The sequence below is a fragment of the Tachypleus tridentatus genome, chromosome 7, assembly GCF_004210375.1.
Source record: "Tachypleus tridentatus isolate NWPU-2018 chromosome 7, ASM421037v1, whole genome shotgun sequence".
NCBI lineage: Eukaryota > Metazoa > Arthropoda > Merostomata > Xiphosura > Limulidae > Tachypleus > Tachypleus tridentatus.
Window position 1 is genome coordinate 150,993,362 of NC_134831.1, and position 27,516 is coordinate 151,020,877.

General features: G+C 34.5%; 1 protein-coding gene across 3 annotated transcripts in view; it reads right to left on the minus strand.

Moving 5' to 3' along the window:
• Window positions 1-3,051: 3,051 nt before the first annotated feature.
• Window positions 3,052-27,516, minus strand: part of LOC143256910 (hepatic sodium/bile acid cotransporter-like) — a 72,568-nt gene continuing 48,103 nt past the window's right edge. Inside the window, exons 1-3 of one of the 3 annotated variants that reach the window (XM_076514753.1) lie at window positions 10,385-11,428; window positions 8,540-8,711; window positions 3,052-3,950 (exon numbers count right to left, since the gene is read on the minus strand). In XM_076514753.1, the coding sequence (XP_076370868.1) occupies window positions 3,064-3,950; window positions 8,540-8,711; window positions 10,385-11,062 (1,737 nt within the window). In that variant the 5' untranslated portion in view covers window positions 11,063-11,428 and the 3' untranslated portion in view covers window positions 3,052-3,063. Of the gene's footprint in view, window positions 3,951-8,539; window positions 8,712-9,638; window positions 10,102-10,384; window positions 11,429-27,516 lie in introns of those variants that run through there. The other 2 variants (XM_076514755.1, XM_076514754.1) reach the window with 2 other exon arrangements.

The following is a 27,516-nucleotide window of genomic DNA, read 5'->3' on the forward strand; positions in this document are numbered from 1 at the left end:
GTGAAGTAATAAAATTTACTTGAATGAGAACTTATCGTGTGTCATGATGAGGTACTGCACATCTAAGTTATAGTTGAATGGTTCTATTGATGATCAGATAAGCAGCACAGTTCCCAGTGAGACGTATACCCTGGTGCACAGAAAAGATATAGCATAGCGGTGTGATTACATTCTACAGTAGTTGATGCACATTAATACAAACGAGTTAGGTAGTCTCATATCAAACGATATGTCTTGACAAAGCAGTTACAGAATGAAAGCTCTAGCCTAATCACTTGACATAGCTTTGATATGCTTCTGTTGCACCTAAGTAACTCGGTTCTGCTTGAAATTGTGTACATCGGGTACGTTAATATGTTATCTGTGGATTATTATGTTTTATTTGAAAACCACAGAAGTAACCTAAATGTGAGTAATGTAATGACTATTTAAGAGAATAAATTACTTCGTCTTTCTTACCTAATTGACAACTTTTGCTAGGTGTTGTTAGAACAATGTACCTTTAAATATTTGTACTTTAATACATTGAATAGGGTCAAGCATGGAGAATATCATGGAAATAGGTTATGCTGTTTACCAGACACTTATTGACAATTTACAGTTTCTGTAAGATATACTTACGTTACTAAAGTAAGTTTAGGAACAGCCTAATGTTATCTGAAGACTTATTTATTATAGTTGTACGTCATGCTGGAAAAGTATAAAATGTTCATTGTTATTTTTACTGTGTTGAAAATATACTTTTCAAAAAAAGAAACGCAAGAGGCAAAATATGAGACAAATTGTTAACAAGTTTATTCCGGGTAGTTCTGTATGACATGTGTGAAACTTTGCACATTCACTTCTGAACATCCAAAGTCTGCAAAGGCGAAGTCCACGCTCACTAAGTGAAGTTTAACGTCACTCAACGTCAATAACGAGTATGCCCCCCGTGAGCATCAATAACTGCTTGGCATCTCCTGCTTATGGAAGCGATGAGATGACGAATCACATCCTGTGAAATGGCTGTCCACTCAGCCTGCAAAGCTGCTGCAAGCTGAGATAGAGTCTGCGGTTGAGATTGTCGCCGTCGCAGACGTCGGTCCAACTCGTCCCAAAGATGTTCGATGGGGTTTAAATCTGGTGATCTGGAGGACCAGGGAAGAACGTTGCTGTTGTGGTGTCTCAAGAAGACAGTGGTGAGTCGGGCTGTGTGAGGACGGGCGTTGTCATGTTGAAAAATGTCGTTGACGTTCACCATGATGGGTTGCACATGGGGCCGAAGAATCTCGTCGACGTATCGTTGAGCCGTAAAATTCCCTCGAATGTACAAAAGGTCTGTTCTGGCATTGTAGGCGATGGCAGCCCACATCATGACGCTGCCACCACCAAATCTGTCAACTTCCTGCACACAGTTTGCTGCAAAACGTTCACCTCGGCGACGGTAAACACGGGTTCTTCCATCCTGCCTAAGAAGCATAAAACGTGATTCATCGCTGAACCAAACATGCCTCCATCGTCGATGAGGCCATACCAGATGTGCCCGAGTCCACTGCAGCTGTGCTTGACGATGTTGCTGGGTGAGGATGACGCCTCTGACTGGACGTTGAGGTCGGATTCCTGCATCTCGTAGACGGTTGCGTACGGTCTGATCGGAAATCCTACGCAGCCCTGGTATGGTTGAGGCAGTAGACGTCGTAGTGGTGGTCCTATCCCGAAGGTGACGTAACCGGATGTTGCGATCTTCTGCGGGCGTGGTCACACGAGGTCTGCCAGATCGTAGACGGTCACGAGTTGATCCATGTTGTTGGTGACGATTCCATAGCCTTGTGATGGTGCTTGGGTGGACATTCACAGCTCTGGCAACATCTGATCGAGATTCGCCTGCTTCCAAGCGACCAATGGCGTTGTTGCGTTGTGCTTCAGTCAGTCTTGGCGTAACTGTATTGCGTGTCGGTGGTTTAACACTGAGCTATGGAAACCGAAAACCCGTCACTTTTATAGGGAGTTTGCACATGTTGCACTTGCAGAACATGCAGATCTCTCAAACAAATTTATGGGACACGCATGCGTTTGGGCGAAAATCCGATGTTTTCCTCCGTTTTCAAGGTGCACAACTTTTATTGTCATTTTGGTCTGACAATCAGTGCCTTAACACGTGTAACATCACATACTCTGAGCTTGTAACGTTATTACATATATTTCTCTTTAAAATAACAAAAATATCCCTTTTGTGTTTCTTGTTTTGAAGAGTATATTTATATATATATATAAAGTAGAGCTTCCATATTGTGTCCGTTTGTTTTAATGGTGTTTTTGCAAATAATTTATTTATCATTCACAACAAGGTTATGACTTTACTCGATCTCTTTGCTACAGACGTAAATAAGATTGCGATTTATTTATATGTTTGTTGTAGTTTAAGGGTAAAGATACACTGTTCTCTGTCTATCACGGGTATCGAAACCCGATTTCTACTAATGTAAGTTTTCATGATACATATATATGTTATTTTCCTATAATTAATAACAATAAATACTATAATCGTCATTACATTTCCTTTAACATTCTATTTCTATAGGTTAAGAAAATTTACAAAATAATAGTTATAGTGCACATTTGTCAATAATAATAGAGCGACGCAACATAGTAGAATAGCGTCCATCGAAACAGATTCTCTTATTGGTTATCAGTAGTGATACATGATAACGAGATGGAAATAATATCACTACGCCTAAATGAACTACTTTTCATACTCTTATTAGATCAATATATTCATTGATGACCTTATCATTCTGCTACACACAGCTAACGAAACATGGTTAATTATTCATTTTTTTAACTTTCTCCTGCTAGAAATAGATTTGAATATTATAATTTCAGTTATTTGAATTTCTGTGAGACAATAACATATTTATACAACACATTATCCATCTAAATGATAATTAATTACTCAGAGAGTATTAATCCCAGCTCAGTTGAAACAAATATAATTTACCAAAACATGAATGACTAGCAATACAACAAAGTTCATAAAACGTTGTATAAATTTAAAAACTTACGAAATTAATATTTTCTTTGTTATTAAGATTTTATTTCTAACTTTTCACCAACGACACTGTCGTTATTTGTATTTCTTAAAAAGGTTTCTTCTGTTTCAGTGTCATTTTTTACAATTCTTCTGTCCTCGTGTGATGTTGCTTCATTTTCCAGTCCCATGTTTACTTTACCTCCGCTGGATTGAAGTGTTGCGGTTTCCATGTTTTCTATCCTTCTGCTGCTGTTCAGGGTTGTTTCTTCTTTCGGTTCCACCGTTTCTCTATTTCTGTTGTTAATAAGAGGCCGCCTTTCCTCAGAATAATTGTCTTCTTTGTTAGTAGTTCCAGGCTTACCTCCTTCTGGGTCCTCAAACACTGAACTAATGTTTTTATCCTTCTTCACGAACTTGTGATAAAGTACATACACTGCAAACAACAGATAAAGAGGAGCTCCAGTCATTAAAAGCTGGGCAGCAAGGGGCACTACTGCAAGATCAGCAAACGGCTGAGGCAGAGAAAGCTGTAATATAATAAAGGCAATGCTAGCATTCTGGAGTGCCGTTTCGAAAGCTACCGCAATAACCTGAGGCCGACTAAGTCGAAAAAACCAGGAAAAGATGGCACCAAAGAAGAAACCTCCCCATGCAACAGCCATGCCAGCTACAACCACACGCCAATTAAACAACAAAATCACATAATAATAAGAATAAACTCCGGACACTAACGAAATTGCAACGCATATTAAGGTAAAGGGTCGAATGATTTTACGCGAAAAGTCCGCCCATCTGGGTTTGAATCGCTGAATGAGAATACCAATTCCAATTGGAATGGTAAGACCTATTAAAGACGTAACAAGTTTTTCGAATGGAATACTCAGTTCTCCGAGTGGCATCATCTGTGATCCCAGGGTTGACATCCACAGTGGAATAAATCCTGAGAGAGAAGATTAAAACGTTAAACTGGCTTGCATCTTCAGCCTTTAACGTAATAAATTGTTTTTTGATATTACAAAAAGTAGATAGAAATCGTCGCAGATAACTTGACATAATAATAACATTTTGCTTTACTTTTACATCTTACACAACTTACATGTATGATATTTTAAACATTTCTGTAACCAGGCTTAAAATTTGTCAGGTTAAAGCCTTTCTTCCCAGTTGTTAAAAATGAACCTCGTTTCCCAAGTAATATAAACATCTGTTTACTTTCAAATTACTTCTTGTACGTTATCTGGTCCAATGGAATACTGGGGATTATATCGAAAGATTAAATGAAACTCACAGTATAAAACACGTAGATCGACGGAAGCATGGAACAAAATTGCATTTTTAATATTTTTTGCCAATATCTAACCAATTTTGTTTTTCAGTATATCAAAAACTTACTTTTTAAGTAGTATATATATATAGTAACTTAAACCATACTTTTTAAGTCAAAACAAAATACGCTGAATTTGTTTTTAAATCACAGGGTACAAGCTATGTGTATATATTTAATATTACTATATATAGTAAGTTATATATAGAGATGTAAATATATGAGTGTGTTGGACTAAGGGTTCTTCTACAGTAAGTGTCTGTGACTTTTTGGCGATAAATTCGACGATAAACGAACAGCACGCATTCTTCTTGGTTTTAAAATAATATATATGTACACTGCTGGCCTAGACTCAACCACTTATTTGAGTAGAGCTTCGAAAGGTTACAATAACAAATAGGAAAATAAAAAAAAAAACTTTTTTAGCATTTAATAGGAAAAATGTGAACACTATGAAATTAGACTAAATGCTAGCTGGTCAAAAGTTTAAGACCTTACTGAAACGAAGCGTAAATCGGTAAACAAGTAACGAAATTTAGTCATTTATGTTCAAGCATTAGCGTTGTTAACATCTCCCAGTGACATCTCCTGTGTTACATTGGGTAAAAAACATGACAAAATGCCAAAGGCTAAAATGTTGACAGAGTTTGAATGTGGCAAAATTGTCGAGCTGCAAAAGCGAGGTCTCTCTCAACATGCAATCGCTGGTAAGATTGGCCAGAGTAAAATTGCTGTTGCAAATTTCTTATAAGACCCTGAGGGATACGAAACAAGAATTTCAAGTGGTCGGACCAAGAAAACTTCGCCGACGTTGAGCAGAAGAATTCGACAGGTTGTTCGACAAGGCATCAGCCAATCGTCGAACCAGAATAAGGCCATTGCAGACTCAGAATGCAGCTCAAGAACTATAAGATGGCACCTACGAGAGAAAGGCTTTAAAATCCATAAATGTCTTCAAAGGCCAGGTCTCCTTCTACACCACGAAACAGCTCGGTTAAACTTTGCTGAGAAGCATCAAACATGGGACGTAGAACAGTGGAAGAAGGTTTTATTTTCTGATGAGAAAAACTTTAACCTGGATGGTCCAGATGACTTCCACCGTTGCTGGCACGATAAGGATATCCCACCGGAAAATTTTCTACACGACACAGTGGAGGAGGTTCCATCATGATCTGGGGTGCTTTCTCCTTCCATGGTACAATGGAGCTTTATGTTATACAGGGGCGTCAAGCAGTAACTGGCTACATTGGCATGTTGGAGAGACCATCCTTATTGACTGAAGGCCCTCGCTTGTGTGGAAATGACTGGATCTTTCAGCAGGACAACGCTGCAATCCACAATGCCCGCAGGACATTTTTCATGGCGAATAACGTGATTTTTTGGACCATCCAGCGCGTTCGCCCGAACTGAACCCCATTGAAAATGTTTGGGGGTGGATGGCAAAGGACGTCTATAGAAATGGACGTTAATTCCAAACAGTGTGTGATTTTCGTGAACTTGACATCGACATGTCAATATTTATGGAATAAATATTCCATCTTTACCACTTGGAATAACATTCCAGTCAGCCTTCTGCAAACGATTATATCGACCATGCCAAGAGAATGTTTGCAGTTATTCGCAATGACGGCCGTGCAACTTACTACTGAGACCTCTTGTTTGGCATTTCCTACCGTGTTTAGGACTTTTTTTTTGAATGGTCTTAAACTTTGTCCAGCTAGTATTTAAGATAATTTCATAGTGTTTACAGTTTCCCTAATAAATGCTAAAAAGAGTTTTTTATTTTTATTTTCCCTTTTCTTATTTTCATTTTTCGAAGCTCTACTCGAATAAGTGGTTGAGTCTAACAATGCAAAATGCATATTTTTTCTTTATGTTCATTGGCCTTAAGATTTTGGCCAGCAGTTGTATATTATTAATTATTTTTAGTTAAAAACAAGGTCATTTAAGAACTTGGCGATACTTTATGAGGATGTACACCTTAAGCCGCATATAAAAGCAGGACAGTCACAGTAAACTATCACTTTACTGATGTCGTGTCAATTAGTGTCTCTTTAATATTGGGGAGAGGAAAGCTAACTTCAAGAGATAGGTTTTACCTTACTTATCCCGAAATGGTAATACCTTATTTTCCTTATTTTTTTATTTTATTTTATTTATTTTTCATCTTTTATGTTTATCTTTTTCTTATTCTTATTTTAACTTGGGAGAGCAATCACCTTCCCACAACTGTGTGCAGGCAGTGAAGGGTGATACAGATGTGAGAGGTTGTGGGCTTGAGCACCCACATCTCGCTCTCCTAATTTCTAGATTTCTAATCTTGTTATGTGAGACTAGCGAATTAAAGGCTAAAACTGATAGACGGTTTATCCCCACCGCAATATGGGCTTTTCTTCCGCAGTCACCTCCAAAACCTAGGATACATTTTATAATCCCACGTTGTAGTTTATATCCTAGGATCTTTGTTTCTAAAATATGCAGCGTATTTTGTTTAATTTTAATGTGTTTTATTTATGGCTTAAGAGTTTACGGTTATATATACGTACTCTAAACAAGTTAAACGAATGTTTGATTTTTCAAAAATATATTATAGTGTCCAATGTGAGTTGTAACCGAATTTCAGTATTAAAATAAAACACTCAACAAAATCTAAGAAACTGATTCATAAAACTCCAAATAATGAATTAGTGTACGGATGTTGTCAGCGATCCTTATCTTTGCAAAAAGTATACAGTAACAGTCGTTAGATATCGTAAATGAAAATATATAAACAGAACAAGTGGTAGTATGTTGCGGATAGATAAATTTCTGCTCTAAGAAGTTTTTACCTTTTTTATATTTCTTGTATTTGTGATTCTAAACAAAAAACCAATAACACTTTCTTTATTTCATATTCATTTCTGTAATAAGCCGCATCCAGTGGCACAGCGGTACATTTGTGAATTTACAACGCTAGAAACTTGTTTTCGATATTCATAATGGGCAGCGTACAGATAGTTCATTGGGTAGTTTTGTGTTTAATCACAAACAAACACACTCTGATATGTCACATTTATGTGCAAGTTTACTTAAGTAAGAATGCATAACCTTTTTTGTATCTCAATTTTTGACATTGTATAAGCACTATTTAATATTAATGAAAGTAATTCCATATGGTTCGATTTATTTCAAATTGTGTAAGTGGATGTTCTGACAAAATATGGTATATCCTCTGGAATTCTGAAATATTTGGAAAGAGGTGGTTATTATAATTGATAAAAGCATTGATATTTCAGACATTTTAAATGGTGGGATATCTTTGAGTAGCACACTTATTCATAGGAAAGATATTACAAAACGTATACTTCAGGTGAGAATCCACGTAGGATATGTTATTGCAGATATTTATTCTACAGGATTCTTAGTAATTAAATTCTCGAATTACCCATGTACGTGCTCAGACTTAAACCTTACTTAAACAGTAACAACTGAGCTTCAAAAACGTTCAAAGAATAGTATTAAAAGTACTGAAGTATAGTGTCAGTTAACGACAGGAAATTTAAAACATGATCCAAGAAAATTATTATTCACAAATTATGTTTAAAAAAAGTAAACTGGTTGCGAAGAATATTCTAAATAAATATTCTCTGGACATGTTTTATATTTGGTCAACCTCGAAAGCTTTTGCTTAAAGTTTAGTTTATCAATGCACTTTCAAACGTTATGTGAATTATGATTCCAAAAGTGTTATACCAATTATATAATAATAAATTTGCTGATGTTAAAGCGCTGATGGTCGGTGATGCATTCGCCAATTGGATAGCAGCAGATTCATCATGGATAGCAAGAAAGGGCTACGACTTAGTTCGTTAAATTAATCAAATGTAGGTTATTTTTTCATATTTACATTCAAAATATAGCAACAAATATGGCATTCATAAAATCATTTACTACTAACTTAAACCTTAAAATAATTAAACACATTATTATTTTCTTTTTTAATAACATAAAGCCACATTGGAATAATCTGCTTATCTATCTATGTCGTTATAACTACTACACGCTACCTTAGCTGAATGAAATAATAATATCGTGAAGATAAAAAAAATATTTCACCTTTCACGAGAATATAAGATCTAATTTCATAATAATGCTGTAAATATAAAGAACTGACCTAGCATTTTAAAATGAATATAATAAGTAACTGATAGTTTTTACCAGCTTACCAAGTGCTGCTATGGTACTCATGAATGTCATAATGACACTGAGACTAACATCCCCATGAAATATTATGTTCCAGAAGTTGCTCATAGTACCCCCTGGTGAGCATCCAAGTGTAAAAAGTCCTAGTCTCCAGGTCAAATCATTGAAGAGTAACAGACCAAATCCAAATGATGCCTGTATTTGAATAGTCAGTATTAGAGAAATGACAATGCGTGTATAACAAGCATTTTTAAAAATGAAACTAAACCTCAAACTTTCCTTTATTTAAACAATAACGTTAGAATTCAGTATTAACTGAAAGGAATGTGGACAAAACGTGGAAATTTAAAAATGGTTTTCATTATCTTGTAAAAATAATTCACAAACAGAGGTATTTTACACGCACAACACTGATATTCTTATACTGCATAGAAAATAACATCAGGTTGACTTTTGGCTGCCTTAAGTTCAACATTCTAAAGACAGATATGTATAATTAAATCCGAAATGGAAACAAAACTATAATTATAGGAATATACTGACAATTACATGAACTGTAGTTAACAAAGTAGAAACATTACATTTGAAAATATAAAAGTTTTAAATCTCGTCCTGAAAAGGAATTAATCAGTGTTATCTCAAAAAATAATACGCACAATATAAAATATATAGTTCGAGTGAAATACCAAACAAAATTGCAGTTTTAATATTTTTTGCACGAATTAAGTAAATTTTGTTTTTCAGTATGTCAGAAACTTATTTTTATGTAGTATGTATATAGTACGTTATATATAGCGATGTAAATATATGGGTGTGTTGGACTAAGGGTTCTTCTACAGTAGGTGTCTGTGAATGGTTGGCGATAAATTCGATGATAAACAAACAGAATGCACTTCACTTGGTTTTAAAATTATATATATATACATACTCTAAATAAGTTAAACATATGTACAAAAATTCTTTACACTCTGGAGATCAAAGTTCTATCTTTAACACTATGCAGTTTTCTTGTTGTCAAGAGTCCACTTAGGCCAATTCAGTTGCTCTAGAAATCAGTTGACAACCAAACTATTTTCCTCTATTTCTATCGCAGTACTATCCGTGTATAATTAATTCACTTACACTATCGCATTTCATCAGGAACAATGGTCCAAATCCCAAGAGGTCAACTAGTGCCTGTTATTTATCAATAACATTGTCCACAAGACTTTGAGACTTGCCAGTCAGATTGATTCAGAAGAGTAGGGAAAACTCAACATTATAAATGTCACAGCTAGAGGAGGGTATAGAATGCCTTCTTGCCCAACCTCGGTTAGCCTAGACCATGTTAATATCATTACTATAACCTCGATTGACGCAGAGTAGGATAAATTGAAGAATATAAATAGCACATCTAGAGGAAAATACAGATTGCCTTCTTGTCAAATTCTGAGCAGCCTAGCCCACTCTAACATCATTACTACAACTTAGATTGATTATTCCTGTCAATGAAATAACAGTCATAGAAATAGCAATATATTTCCTTAATGAATACTACAGCGTCATAAGAAATTAGTAATGATATTTAGTTTCTGCTTCCATTTCCACTTCGGAAGAAATATTTATACTTTAATTACAATATAAAAGTAGTCCCTTAATGGCTCAGTGATAAGTCTGCAGCATTTCGACGCTAAAACTCAGGTTTGAGTGCCCTTGGTTACCAGATTACAGATAGCCTATTGTGTGGCTTTGCGCTTAACAACAACCAAATCAATATAAAAATCAAAATATACAAAAAAATTCTAGTATGTATTACGACAAAAATCATTACAACTTATGACGACAGTATTACAAAACGTGTACAGTATTACAAAACGTGTTTTTCTTACCAGTGGCATGAAAAAAAACTGACTAGCCAATCCTATAAGCGGGGCTACTGGTTTTTTAAGAACGGCGATGACTAAAGATACAGTAATGTGGCATCCCATATTGACATTATTAATTGCAACCAAAAGGCCCAAGATTATAATGAAGAGAATTTGACTAGGTGACTCGGATCGGGACACAGTGACGAAGTATCTTCCGTTCCACAGAGTAACCGCTGTTCCATCTAGTTCTGAAAATACGCTAGTCTCGTTTTGTTTAATACTCGTAGTTAGACTTACCGCCCAGAGGAGAGTTGTAAAGCCCAAAAATCTTCCCTCAATAAATAAAGTTGAATTTTTTCTTTTGCATATATCCGAGACGTTAAGAACTATTTTCTCATATCCTACAACTTTCACAACATTTTGATCTTCAGGGAATATAGAAAATTCCAGACGTACTTCAGAAAAGATGTCCTCACTGAATTCAGTCAGTTGGCGTGATGATTTAGGTTCGATGGTAAATACTAGACGTTTTATCTCTTGTTCTGAAAGTTCTAATAAATAGGACGGATAGAACTTGACCGTAAAGTTATCAGCCAAGCACGGTTTATCGCAAACAGTCGTAGCCTTTGTCAACCATGAACTCAAACAGATAGCGTAAAATGTAAGCTTCAATATTGCTAAAACTGCTACACCCATCATATACACTACCGTAGAAACGTTTCTAGCAAACTAATCAAAGCACAGCTATTATCTAGAACAAAGTACTAAAACCACTGTAACCTATGAAAGCAAAATTTTCAGAGCTACTGCATTCCTCAGGAACGTAGAATTCTCGACAGTATTTTGACTAAGAAAACATTTAAAACAGTGTAACAATATTGTTGATAATTTAACTACGCAACGAGATCTTCAACTCAAACTCCACAACGAAACGTTCAAAGTCCAACTTCATTTAACATATAAATAATACACGTTAAAGCACTTGAACTAGTCACTGTTTGTATCCAGTTGGCAATTAAACTTTGATATACTGCTTTACCGTTATAACTGCTATGTCTACGTTCGTTAGAGCTACACAATTACCTCAGTGACGAGTATGTTACAGAACTGATAAATAGTTTCAAAGTCCTTTTCTAAAAATTTGCTATAACTTCTCAGATAGCATGAATGCGCTTAGAAAATTGACTAAAAAATAAAATAATAATATTTTCGAAAGAAAAATTATTTACATTTCTCCAGATAGTGCTTAGTTTCGAATTTAGTATTTTCGTCATTCAGCTGTTTTTACTGATTGTCTATTGACTTGTTTATTCTTATGTTACATTAATCAACACATATTTTATAGTCGTTTTCAAACTGATGTCTTTATGATATATGTGTATGCAGAGGTCGGGTACATTATATTAAAATGAATTTGATGGCCCGGCATGGCCAGGTAGGTTTAGGCGTTCGACTCGTAATCTGTGTGCCGCGAGTTCGAATCCTCGTCGCACCAAACATGCTCGCCCTTTCAGCCGCGGGAGTGTTATATAGTGACAGTCAATCCCACTATTTGTTGGTAAAAGAGTAGCCCAAGAGTTGGCTGTAGGTGGTTATGACTAGCTATCTCACACCACTAAAATAGGGACGGCTAGCGCAGATAGCCCTCGAATAGCTTTGCGCAAAATTAAAAAAAAACAAAACTAAGTTGGAGCCTTACCATAACGTTACAGTCCATATCGTAACATCTGATCTCACTCTAGCTGACGGCATCTGTATAATATAGTTTCTATTACAAATGGCTCCACCATAAAGATATCATGTTCGAAGTATAGAACGACGTTTTTTTAGCGCCTGTTTTTTCAGTTTATTCACATCTGGTATGGCTATGTGATTAAAGTGCTCGATTTGCAGTCTAAGAGTCGCAAGTTCGAATCCCTATCTCACCAAATGTGCTTGCCCTTTCAGCCATGGGTACGTTTTAATGTGACGGTCAATCCCACTATTCGCTGGTAGAGGAGTAGCCTAAGAGTTGGCGATGTGTGGTGGTGACTAGCTGCCTTCCCTCTAGTCCTTCACTGCTAGATTAGGAACGACTAGCACAGATAGCCCTTGAGTAGCTTTGCGCGAAATTTCAACAAGCAAACTCAAATTCTAAAATACTGCTACTACTTAGCCAGTATGTTTTCATATATAAAAGCATAAATACTCATTTCTTTCTCAGGTACTTGAGGTATGCGACTATTGAACAAGATATACGACAGTTCTTGGTGAATTCATACCTGTTTGTCCTTATTCTTAGACAGAGATACTTTGTTATGTTGCATAGTGTTGCCTGAGGCACGAGGCCTTCACTATTGACCTATGTATTTGTGGATTCTAACTGTTACTAAACGACTTACTTTGCTCACCACAGTAGGGATACAACTTATTGAAGGTCTCTTTCTCGACTGACATGGGTCCATAGTTCGATCCTTTTTTTCCTTTAATTATAATACCATTAAAGTAAAATTTCCGTTTTGGAAAATATAAATCCCTGGTCTGAATACGTCTTTATAACCTGAAACATTTTGGGTCGGAAAAGGTTGTTATGTAAATTTATCGCGAACAGTTGAGTTACAATGGGTTCACACTACCCAGTTAACGCCAAACAATGTTAAAACGTAGTGCTAATAGCTGCATTTCCATTGCGACTTTATAAGAGCAATAGTTGTTACGTGCCTTGTGATTTGCATAATCAAAATCATCTTAGCATAACATACTCAACCCGCTATGTATTTATATGTATGTAGTATTCGTTCGCTAGCAAAAGTAGCCGTTCCCAGTGAGTAACAGGAAATGTTTAAGTTATCTAATAACAGCACTCGTCCCCAGTGACAGGGAAGTTTAAGTTAACCTAGTAAAAGAACCAGTCCCCCGAGAGGGAGAAGTTTGAATTAATCTAGCAAAAAAATACTCGTCTCCAACGAAAGGGACGTTTAAGTTAATCTAGTAAAAGAACTCGTCTCCAGTGATGGGAAAGTTTAAGTTAATCTAGTAAAAGCACTCGTCTCCAGTGATGGGAAAGTTTAAGTTAATCTAGTAAAAATACCCGTCTCAAGTGATGGAGAAGTTTAAGTTAATCTAGTAAAAATACCCGTCTCCAGTGACGGGGAAGTTTAAGTTAATCTAGTAAAAATACCCGTCTCAAGTGAGAGAGAAGTTTAAGTTAATCTAGTAAAAATACCCGTCTCCAGTGATGGAGAAGTTTAAGTTAATCTAGTAAAAATACCCGTCTCCAGTGATGGGGAAGTTTAAGTTAATCTAGTAAAAATACCCGTCTCAAGTGAGAGAGAAGTTTAAGTTAATCTAGTAAAATGGAAAAGTTTAAGTCAATCTAGTAAAAATACCCGTCTCCAGTGATGGAAAAGTTTAAGTTAATCTAGTAAAAATACCCGTCTCAAGTGATGGAGAAGTTTAAGTTAATCTAGTAAAAATACCCGTCTCAAGTGATGGAGAAGTTTAAGTTAATCTAGTAAAAATACCCGTCTCCAGTGACGGGGAAGTTTAAGTTAATCTAGTAAAAACACCCGTCTCAAGTGAGAGAGAAGTTTAAGTTAATCTAGTAAAAATACCCGTCGCCAGTGACGGGGAAGTTTAAGTTAATCTAGTAAAAATACCCGTCTCCAGTGACGGGGAAGTTTAAGTTGATTGAAATTATTTGATAGACTTTAAAAAGGTTAATTATATTTCACTCTTGGTTTCACTTACAACCAAAGTAATTGTTGAGCATTTCAGTCGTGCTAAAAACCGCTCAACAAATGACAATCCTACATTTTTATTCTTTAAGTTACGTCACATTTTGAAATATGAATAATAGTTTGATTTTTTCCTGACAACTTACGTAGTGTAGAATATCCTGCTTACGAAATGAAATTTAGCATCAACATTATGCCTGTTCTACCATCATTTCAAAAGTGAATGTTGAGTTTCTTTTCACTCTTGGTATTTTGGTCTTATAGACCAGAGAGGGTCGGGTTCACTTGAACCTTTTCCTCCTGTCTATACTGTAGTTTTGCTCACTGATAAATTTTTATGATGATACTACATGAAAGTTGAAGTAAACCGCATTTGCTCCAAGCCCTTCTCGGTCAAATGTTTATGTAGATATCCTCATTAACCTAACTGTGTTGCGTATGTCGTCACTATTATTCGTATTGGAAAGTCTTACACTTTAATGAACAGTTCGGTGTATAGAAACAACACATTTTACAAGTTCTCAACTAACATAAGAACATTTTACATATAAAAACCCTCTTTTTAAATGTTATTATGTTGGTCCAAAACTTGTGTAGGTTTTGTAGTCTAGTAATAGGTGTCTTTATTAGATGTCAATTTTTCTAAAATATATATTAACAGGAGAAAGGTGCGCTGCTTTTCAAACGCAGCGAGAAGAGCGACTGCCATAAAAGAGGAGCAGACGAACGCTCGGACAAACGAGACAGTTCGTAACATAAGATTAAAAAAGAACAAAATCCCTACCTTTAGTCTTTATTATCTTTCGATCGTATTTATATGAGAATATCATAAAGGTAGCGTCTCTGTAATTAACAAAAATAATCAGTTCCAATCTGGTGAATTATTTTTATCCATAAGTTAGTTGAATTGAAAGAAAAAAAGTAATTAACGTTATATCTGCACGTACCAGTGGTACTTATTAGAATGTATAACTTACGTATATCTCAAGAGATGGCAGCACACAACGATTACAAAATATACTCTAATTTTGTTTGTAGTTAAGCATAAAGCTGGAAAATAGACTGGCAATATGTACTCTGTCAAACACAGGTATCGAAACCTGGGTTCTAGCGTTGTAAATCCGCAGACATACAGCTATGCCACTGAGGGCGTTTATATATATATATATATATATATATACAGATATGTGCATTTAAATAACAGAAATGACATCTTAAACAGTAAAATATTTTTTTTATAAATGGATTTATGTATTACTCCTATACATGTTGTAGGAGTAAAATTAACTTGTTCCAGAACTTTGTTGTAAATTATTGTCATATGTTCTTAGAGTTATCAGTTATAGATCATGAAACAGAAGTTTATACTTTTAAACACACTTTCTAGTAAAGTGTGCGTACACAAAATAAATAAGGAAATTTGATGGTTTCTCTTATTTTACAGTTTCAGTTATCAAGTTGGTTCCACAAGAACCGACCTTGTTCGAACATGATCTAGATCAACCTTTAACTACGTGTTCCCCGGGGGCTCAGCGGTAATTTTACGGATTTGCAACTCTAAAATCAGGGGTTCGATTCCTCTTGGTAGCAGATAGTCTGATGTTGCTTTGCTATAAAAGCACACACAGATGGTGTTTAATCATGTATACTTCGCTTCTTTTACCATAAAATAACTCAGTATTCTTTTATATCGTCGCCTTTTATGTTTTCTACTTTAAAAAAAATTAACAAGATATAATTAATTAAAGTACAAAACAACAACAAAAATATAAGCTTGAAAAACTGGTAGAAATAGTTCAATAAAGAGGATATTAAGAAAATATCTTTTGTGCAACACTTTGTTTATTTTCACAGATCAAATAAAAAAATATATTTACAATGCAATACCCTACTTTTAAAAAAAATATCCACACTTTAACTTTTTATATAAGCAATAATAACTTCCAGAAACCGCGTAATATATAATAAGTTTTTAAATGTTTATAAAATTGGTTATATGATAATCGTTAAGAAGGGTCGTTACAAAAAAAAAGTTGTATAATACAATTAACGGTGAACACAGACAGATATCCTAATCGGTAGTTCTGTGCCAAAAAAAAAACACAAGAATACATTAAGCAACCGGAAAAGTAAGAGCTAGGTAAGAATGTGGTTTAAAACTAAATTTTGCAAAATTTCATTAGACATATTAAACATGTTTTGTTACCCATTGATTCACTTGATGCGTATAATAATTTTTATGGTTTGATTATTGTTCCTTTCGTTGTTGAGACAGTTTTTTAAATATGAAGTTGCAAACAATTACTATTGCCTAACTTTAATTGTCCCTCACTTTCGAAATACGTACATACATACATACACACAACGTTGTGGGCTCTCTTCTTCCTTTCATTACATCAAGTACTACTGAAGCGGCCGACGGGCTTTCCCATTATTTGCCACCATGTACAAATCAATAGAATCTGAGTTGGTAATACATAATTAGCTGACGTATCTACTCAACACACAGAGAAGACATAGAAGTTCCTGGTGTGACACGGATGTCTTAGATCTGAAAGTCGACATCCCGTGTCACTCCAGAGAATTGAAGAATAAACGCTAGGTTTGCTGCAAATTAATCCAGTAATTCACCAGTTACAATTGAATACGCAAAGACTTTTGTCGAATAAAGGTTCATATGTGTCATTGTTATTAAGAGCACAGTAGTATCAACACGGAATCGTAGTGGGTAACGTAGTGACTGTAACCTATGATATATATTAAACATTTGGTGAAATGTAATGACTATAGATTGAATGTGGCCTACTAGTCAGCATGCCGGACTGTGAAGTGGTGACAATATGCTTCCTGTATTGTACGATAAACTTTGTATGAAAATATTAACCAAAATGATAAAGTGTTTGTTCATCATGGTCGACAACCACAATATGTTCGCAAGTTGGGAGTCGACAATATGCAGGTTTTGTCCTCCGAGGTAGATGTGAAAATGCTAGGCCAGGGGAATCTTACACGTCCCCACCCTTTCCGTACACAGATATTTACCACGTCACCTCCCAAGCAACGCCCTGTCTGTGCGATATATTCTCAGCTGTTCAAGTGTACTCTCAAGCAACATATTTCAAATTATTGGTAATAAAATCGTTCATCAAGGTTAGACTACAAGTTGAACTAAATATCAACTATTTCTATACACTATGTTTTCGATATATTCGGATTTCTTTTTTATTGTCATTATTTTTCATTTATCAAAGACCATTTATCACAAAGATATCAAAGTGTAGTCATCCTCACAGCAGCGCTCCTAGCGGCAGGTTTGATAGCAAATAGCTGTGCTGGCGCTTTCTGTACGTGCTTCAACGTGTATTCACATGAAGTACGCTCACTATTTGAACAAAGTAGTAGAAATGTAGAATAGAAAAATTCTTGATGACGAGAAACCCACTTGAAATTAAAATGTATCTCAGACCGGCTGATATGGGTATTAACACTTTTACTGACAAGAAGAGAACAACGTTTCGACCTTCCTAGGTCATCTTCAGGTTAAGAGATACAGAACAGAAAAATACCTCTTGTGTTCTCACTCTGGTCGTTCTCCTCACGTAGGGTCAGATACGACCAAGTAAAAATGTATATTCAAAACGGCTGGAGTGGGCATTAAAACTTTAATTAAAATAAAGTATAGAACAACGTTTCGACCTTCTTAAGTCATCTTCAGGTCAACAAAGAGAGTTTATAACTAAAAACGTCTAATTTTTCTAATGCTGAAAACTGTCTTGTTAAGAAACCATTAATGAAGATTTCGAGTGTAAAGTATTAGTAAAGTGTAGTATACGCAGAAAGTATCAGTTTTCTAGAAATGCAAATATTTTACTGCGCAGTTAATAATTTGTGTCAATTAGTTCTTCTTTGACTCACTTATTTGCACTATTCATACGTTTTGAAACTGTATCACTGACAAACATGTTTAAAGGTATTCGTATTAATAATAAGTTTCCATGAAGAATACTGAATATAGAATAATGATTGATGTGCTATCTGTGAAGAACTCTAAATGCCCGGATGTAACACCTCTTCTGACATTAAGTTCAGTTTTCATCATATCACGGAGATTCATGATATAACTTACGAAAATGTTAAAAACCTTTACCATTAAAAGTAGCCATTTATTTGAACACATTAGTACATAACAAGCATAGTTTACCTGTAAAAGATGCCAATACCTAAAGATATGAGGATAGAGATGATCAAAGCATAACGCCCTATAGAGGCTTGAGTAATCTTAGAGGCAAGAGGTCAAGTGACCTATGACACTATAGGGATAGTTCTGTAATGTGCCTCCAGGGCAGAGAGCTCTATAGAGCTTTGCCAGAGATTAACTACTCAGGGCCACCAGTAGTTGGTTGTAGACATGTCTCGACCTATAATTATGACAGAAAGAACTTTGAACAAAAGGAAGATAAAACGAGCATAAACTACTTTTCAACATCACACTTGTATATCAGTCTTTCAAACATTCTGTATCCGTTTGGGCAGAATCACGGAGAAAATGAAAAGGTTAGATTGTTTTGTTGGTTTTTTTTGGGTTTTTTTTTCGAATTTCGCGAAAAGCTACACGAGGGCTATCTGTGCTCGCCATCCCTAATTTAGCAGTGTAAAACTAGAGGGAAGGCAGCTAGTTATCACTACCTACCGCCAACTCTTGGAATACTCATTTACCAACGAATAGTGGGATTGACCGTAACATTATATCGCTCCCACGGCTGAAAAAACGGTCATGTTTGGTGCGACGAGGATTCGAACCCGCGACCCTCAGATTACGAATCGAACGCCTTAACCCACCTGGCTAGGTCGGGCCTAAATGTATTAGAAGTAACAAGTTTAGACTTTAAATTCGATCATAAGCAAAATTTCATCTTAGGGTTATAAGTGTAGTAAAACGAGTTGATTATTTGATTTAATCAATTTAAACATTTATTGATAATGTTTGTGGTTCTTTTGAAACATAAAGGATGATAAAAGTGAATGATAATGCATCTTATTATATGTAATCTCACTTCATATCTGTTGTACAATGAGCATGATATATTAGTAAAATAAACTAAGAACCCTGAAAAAAGGTATTGAGCTTAAATGTATGTGAACTTAAATACAAGACAAACTGACTGTATTAGATGATACAATATATTATTGTTCAAATAACGTCAATGGTTTCTCTCTACAGGAACATCTACCATACATTTGACATGTAAAATATTTTAGGCATATTAATGTTAAATATTTCAAAGTTTCATAAAGTTATTAAAATTTCATTGAAGTTTAAGTTGCAAGACTATAATGCATATTATTGTGGTATGAATGTCTTAAACAAGCGGGTATGACATTATTATAATTACGCTTGTCATAAGACAATTAGGCCTATTATATCTCTTAACATTATATTTCTATAGTCCCACGGTCCAACATGGCTTGATTGTTAAGGCATTTGACTTATTTTTAAATTTTGTCTGGTCTTTCCAAAAACGTGTTTAACTTTTGTGTGTTAAATTCTGATTCCTATATCGACCCGCTATGACCAGATAGTTAAGACGCTCGATCGTAATCTGAGTGTCGTGGGACGCTATAATAAGGCTGTTTATCCCACTATTCGTTGGTAAAAGAGTAGCTCAAGGGTTGGCGGTAGGTAGTGATAACTAGCTGCCTTCCCTCTATTCTTACACTGCTAAATTAGAGATGACGAGCAGAGATAGCCCTCGTGTAGCTTTGTGCGAAATTAGAGATGGCGAGCAAAGATAGCCCTCGTGTAGCTTTGTGCTAAATTAGGGATGGCGAGCAGAGATAGCCCTCGTGTAGCTTTGTGCTAAATTAGAGATGGCGAGCAAAGATAGCCCTCGTGTAGCTTTGTGCTAAATTAGGGATGGCGAGCAGAGATAGTCCTCATGTAGCTTTGTGCTAAATTAGGGATAGCGAGCACAGATAGCCCTCGTGTAGCTAAATTCAAACAACCATCTAGTTCCTTAGGCATGTTGAAAATATAGAGGAGTGTATTAAACTCATACCACAATAATCATATCCATTATTGACAAGACATTTCGCTTAATCCAGAGGTTTCCAAACAGGCTGGGATACAAAAACATCATATATATTTATTGTAGGGTGAACGCCCTTTAAAAGCTAGTGAAGCATGGTTATAATATCAATCATATTTGTAATAAGACATTAGTATTGCTGCTATATCTTTAAGGGTTAAATTATTTTAAATATCGTGAGGTTTTCAAGAATAGCTTTGAAAACTGGACGAAATGAATCATCGTCAAAGGATATGATAAAATAGAATGATTTGAATGCTAATATTAAACAAACTCGTCTATCTGCTGAAAATTTTAAAGGAAACCACATAGAGAATATAAGGCTTAGAAATATATAAAAGTATAATTAAAATTAATTTCTATTTATCTGTTAGGAGAAACTGATTTGTACTGAGGGTTTGACTTAATAATCGTCTTTTTAAATGTATAGTCAAAACATTTTGTAAAGTGAAAGAGTCGATAAACTTGTTTTTCTGAGCGTTAAGGTTTTCATGATTTTTGTTCAGTGACACAAAATCTGTTCACCACAAGTTAAGCTAAACTTAGTTCTTAATGTTTAATAGAATATCATCATTTTTAAGCATGTTTTATATTAATAAACTTAGCATGTTAAATGAAATAAAGGCTTAGAAGATTTGTGCATAAATCGATGCTTACCGTTTATAAACTAAAATAAAAATCATACAATTTTACGGAAATGTGAAACCGAAGTATTTATCGTATAAAGTGAACAAATATTTAACACAAACAAACAATGGTTTCACAAAATAACTGTCAACGATGTTACTGTAATACATTCACACGAAGAATAAAATTCCAATAAATGTTGTTTGCTTCTTTTTAATTGTGTTTTGTCACGTAGATTTGAAAGTACGTTCTGAATAAGTGTGGACGAACAGACAAATGTAGTTGGTTGCCATGTCTGCCAAGTATAAACAGAACTTATATGAAGGTCACTAAAATCAGTGTAAACAAGATAATAAGTGATCGACTAAACAAGTATTTCATCAACAATGTGGGTGAATAGTAACCTTTACACTATAGGTTTGAAGGTTGACACTGCTAAGTATGTATGGAGAGACATATTTTGTCCTTCATAAAACAAATAATCTCCTTTGCATTATACAAAAAACTCGATAATTTTGTATTCATATTAACGTGGTTGTTTATTATTTCTAAAATAAACTATAAACGAATAAGCAACGTGTAAAATAAACCTTAAATCATAATGTTTTGTGTAGACTAACATAAGATATATATATACAAAATATCTGTGACATAAATAAAATACTTGAACTAACTTTTCCACTCTTCTGCAATATGCTGTGAACTTTAAATCATAATTCATGTTAGAAAACCGCGTGACTAGCCTTTAAGTTGTTAATATCACTTAACTTTAAATCATAATTCATGTTACAAAACCGCGTGACTAGCCTTCAAGTTGTTAATATCACTTAACTTTAACTCATAATTCATGTTACAAAACCGCGTGACTAGCCTTCAAGTTGTTAATATCACTTAACTTTAAATCATAATTCATGTTAGAAAACCGCGTGACTAGCCTTCAAGTTGTTAATATCACTTAACTTTAAATCATAATTCATGTTAGAAAACCGCGTGACTAGCCTTTAAGTTGTTAATATCACTTAACTTTAAATCATAATTCATGTTAGAAAACCGCGTGACTAGCCTTTAAGTTGTTAATATCACTTAACTTTAAATCATAATTCATGTTAGAAAACCGCGTGACTAGCCTTTAAGTTGTCAATATCACTTAACTTTAAATCATAATTCATGTTAGAAAACCGCGTGACTAGCCTTTAAGTTGTCAATATCACTTAACTTTAAATCATAATTCATGTTACAAAACCGCGTGACTAGCCTTCAAGTTGTTAATATCACTTAACTTTAACTCATAATTCATGTTACAAAACCGCGTGACTAGCCTTCAAGTTGTTAATATCACTTAACTTTAAATCATAATTCATGTTAGAAAACCGCGTGACTAGCCTTCAAGTTGTTAATATCACTTAACTTTAAATCATAATTCATGTTAGAAAACCGCGTGACTAGCCTTTAAGTTGTTAATATCACTTAACTTTAAATCATAATTCATGTTAGAAAACCGCGTGACTAGCCTTTAAGTTGTTAATATCACTTAACTTTAAATCATAATTCATGTTAGAAAACCGCGTGACTAGCCTTTAAGTTGTCAATATCACTTAACTTTAAATCATAATTCATGTTAGAAAACCGCGTGACTAGCCTTTAAGTTGTCAATATCACTTAACTTTAAATCATAATTCATGTTAGAAAACCGCGTGACTAGCCTTCAAGTTGTTAATATCACTTAACTTTAAATCATAATTCATGTTAGAAAACCGCGTGACTAGCCTTTAAGTTGTTAATATCACTTAACTTTAAATCATAATTCATGTTAGAAAACCGCGTGACTAGCCTTTAAGTTGTCAATATCACTTAACTTTAAATCATAATTCATGTTAGAAAACCGCGTGACTAGCCTTTAAGTTGTTAATATCACTTAACTTTAAATCATAATTCATGTTAGAAAACCGCGTGACTAGCCTTTAAGTTGTCAATATCACTTAACTTTAAATCATAATTCATGTTAGAAAACCGCGTGACTAGCCTTTAAGTTGTTAATATCACTGTGTATCGCGGAACTGATTAGTATGTTTCTGTTTTTAGGTAATTTTTAATCAGTTTAATATTTTAATATAATAGTTTTGTAAATATTTTATGTGCGTCATGAATTCTTTCGGTTTTAACGCAAAAGTTATACTCACCAGATATCTCAAATATATAGTGTAGGTTGGTGTTAATATTTCAAATTAAATTGAAATGGTTTACATAAAAACAAAGAAGCTCTGGTATTTAGTCATATGGTAACTTTTTGACACAACTTAAATGATCGTGGATGATATCTATTTCCTTTAGTCGATTATATTTATATAACAGAAAAGTCTCTTTAAAAACTGATACTTTTTGACTGGAATTGTTCTGGGGGAAACCACACATTTTGAACTTATCGAATCTAGTTAATCGATGTAATGATGTTTTTAAAGCTGTTACATTATCATACTGTTTAGTTAGTATAGTTTACAAGTAAAGAAAACTGTTTTCAAACAACTTTATAGTATTATTTTGAACCCCTAATACTATTATTGCACAGCAAAGTGTTTCGTATTAAATATGTAGAGTTTAACGACATGAAACGAAATCAGATGTAAAGGGTCTTAAGAAAAGGCTTTAAAAGTTATGGCAAAATTAACACAATATAAAACAGTGTACTAACTGGGCAGTTTTAGTTGATGTTGACACATTTTAAAATTTCAATGTCTTATGTATAAACTAACATGAAACAGTCCATTCGAGGATTTTGTAAGTTGCAAGTTAAATGAATATTATGATAATATTTATAAGTTATACAGTTATTTAGAAACCATTCATTTACTCGGTAAGTAATGTATGAATAATCGTGTGAGTAGTTCATAAAATACGCTAAATAATCAAACTGTGATAAATAAGGCTTTCATTATAATTGAATAAATGGCTATTGTAATTAGATTATAATATAGAAAATTGGTCATAGCTATGATGCACAACTAATACTGCGTCTGAAATCTTTGTAATCGAGGTCAAATAAAAGCTCATTATGACGTAATTGCTTGTTGGATCACGTCCACGTACGACTTCTGGAGTGCATTCTAGTGTTATCCACTCCTGATGACACTATATAAACCTGTCTGCTCTTAGACTGGTTAATTACTCACACTAAAGCATATAGAGTACACAGATATTAGATTATGTCACCCATCGATGTGTTCTTATACTAAAAATATATTTTAAAAAATCCTATTTGTTAGCCATAAACTTCCGAACACGTCATAAAATGTGTGATGTGTAGGCACATTGGTAAGTGCTATGAAACACGTCCACGTGTGCCATGGTTATACTACTTTTGGGACTATTGTACATATAGTGAGTAGGTTGCCTCAGCGACTATTGTAAAGACACTAGTTATAGAATAGTAGGAAAAAAAGTAAACCAAATAATCTGAGACAATTTTTCAACAAATTTGACAAAAAGCTTCGCACATAAAAAACATAATATTTATTATGTATTATGATTTCAAATAGCCGGAAATTTTAATTTTAATTTACAAGTTAATTGAAAGTCGATATTTATCAAATTTATGATGTTTGCCAACAAGATCTTTACACACAGCTTTCTTTCGTAACACAAATATATTTTGGTATACGAACAGCAATACAATTTATAATAATTGTTATTACAAATAGCTATTACAAATAATGATTTATATACAAACGTTTTACAAACTCACAAATAACACTGAGTCTTCTGTCTGGTCTAGAACTGAATATTTTATCCACGGTTCAAGATGAGCGAATTAATTCTGAGTTGATATTATTACACTTCGCTTGGGCCCTCGACTCTCAATCTGAGGGTCACGGGTTCGAATCTTCGTCATACCAAACATTCTCGGACTTTCAGTTGTGAGGACGTTATAATGTGACGGTAAATCCCACTATTCGTCGATAAAAGAGTAGCCCAAGAGTTGGCTGTGGGTGGTAATGACTAGCTGCTTTCCTTCTATTCTTGCATTGTTAAATTAGGAACCGCTAACGCAGATAGCTCTCGTGTAGCTTTGCACGAAATTCAAACAAAAAACAAATCTGTTACAGTAGTTAACAGTGTGATAGGATGTGTGAACACATTTAATGAAATAATTAATATAAGTATAAAATGTTTCTTGTTTCTAGTTCACTACGGGTGTGATTTTTTTTTTGTGTTAGAAGAGCTTCTTTAATTTTTTGTTTATTTACATTTGTTCCTTTGCTTTATATGCTAGTATTTACAATAACATAAGTATTCTTGATGTGTAGGGTACGTCCTACTTCTCCGATATCTCGAAGTACATTTTATATTAATCACATTGTGGTTTGTACCCTGCCTAGTTTTGTTTGTTTTCTCCGTGAGAAACCTTTTTGCTTTAGGCCTTGTTATACAGAAGTCTCTTTCTCTATATACACTTATTTTATTTTTAATTACAGCAAAGGTTTAATGTTACTTGAAAACACTGTTAAAGCGTGTCTAAGTTTTCCTCTCGCACAGTGCTCAGAAATAAAAATGCCGTGTTTCTTAATCCATCAAATCTGTTTGTACTCATTTAACTTTCTCCTGGTCATGAGGTCTTGGTCTCTTGCAACCAACAGGTGTGTGTTGTAATGAGAGTAGTTACACTATTATATGATCGGACACGCTTACATACATATTTGTGAAAGCGCTATTTTTATTTCGCATTTCATTAGCATATCAAAGTTTTCTTGTTTAGATTAAAACTGACTTTGTGAAAATGGGCGAGGAAAGATAACACATGTAGGGTATTATGCTCATTTGTTTATTTGGAATCACGCACAAAGTTACACAATGGGCTATCTGTGTTCTGCCCACCACGGGGTATCGAAAACCAGTTTCTAGAGGTGAGAGTCTGCAGACACACCGTTGTGCCACGAGGGAGCATAATGCCTGAAAACAGACGACTAACCAAAGTGCAACTCTCCTTGAGAAACTACTATTATATTATAACCTTAAATTCATATTTAACTATAGTCTTAATAATAACTTATAGTTGAATGATGACTATGATTTATATAGTGTAAGACTGGAGGATGAACACCGTCCAATTATTACTTTTATGAAACGCCATTTTCCATGTCCTATCTATTGTGGTCAGTAATATCAGAGAGTTTGAATTTTACTTTTTGTTTCCAAGTTGAGTAAACTTACACAGTCCAGTTATTATTTTTGTAGGATTATAACCCTGAATATACCCACTTTCAAGTAACATAAACGTTTCTACAGTTAAGTATATTCATGTTTGTATATTGAAAAGAATGTGTGACAGCAATGCATATTAAAAATATGTCTGTTTTTTAACCTTTTTTGACGGTGCTGATTTTAATTTAGATAGTTATTTCTAAGTTAAAGTGATTACATTTATAAATTTTCTCCATTAGGATAGATAGAATGTGTAATTATGACGTCATATTTAATAAACTGTAGCTTGCAATTTATAGCAACTATTTCAGATATCTTTGCAAAGCTTTTCGTAATTTTTAACTTTACACTAGAGAAAAGTCAACTAGTCTACCTCTAACTTATAGGCTACCTTTGTTTAACTGAATGGTGAGAATTCTCTCACTCTTATATCGCGCCAACTGCTCCAAACTGCGGAAAAACCGGTTGCGAGGGTGTAATGTTTGTATTCATAGTCCGGATAGGCTAAGCTCTAGGTCACGCCTATCCGACACTCTTAACGTCAATTGAAATGTACGCTTATAGCCTTTTATTGTATAATCTGACTTTATGGATTTGGTATCTCTTTCTTTTCATTATTTAGAAAAATATGTTAATTCTATATCAGCTCTTTTGAACTAACAACAAGAACATTATTAACTATTAATATTTATACCAATAATCTATAATAATTACCACCAACCCATTTTTGAATCAGAATACTTATTTATATACTTTATTAATTTATATTGTATGTTTGTGAACTTGCTTGTTTGTCTGCGAACTTCTCCGACAGATTGGAGACTACCAAGGTCAAACTTTGCAAGCGAAATCGGGATGGCCGGGTACATCTATCATTAAGGTATAGCTCACCGCACAAGAGGTATTAAAACGCACCCGGATGGCAACCAAGGCATGGTGGATGCCTAGTTTTACACTGTATACGTTTGTGGGTTGCTGAATTCATATCTGGTACTGAGCTTTTGAGACTTTGGGGTTCTATGTTTGACACTGCATTAATACTTTCTCCGATGATGACTAGCTGCCTTCTCTCTAGTCTTTCATAACTAAATTAGGGACCGGTAGTGCAAATAGCCCTTGTGTAGCTTTGTGTGAAATTCAAAACTGACAAAGATACTTCCTGTCACAAGTTAGCGAGATAAAATGTGGCACACATACTCAGGTACCACGAGTGGGTTTGCTAAAGGGGGTTGTTTTCGGTCAATCCCCAGCCCCTCTTGGTTGACTACAGAAGTAACTGAGAATAATGGAAGTGCTTTATTCGTATGCCGAGACCTCCGTGAATTCCAAGGAAGTTTTTACTTCCTGGAGTGGACCGTTAGTATTTTATATTTTATATCTATAGTTGGGAAACTGAATAGTTTTAACTAATATTTCCTCGAATTTTCAACGCTAATAATTAATTAATTCAACGCTAAGATTAATACAAATAATAAAACTCGTCATTGACTACAGGTTGTTATTAGGTCACTTTCTTGAAGGAGAGAAA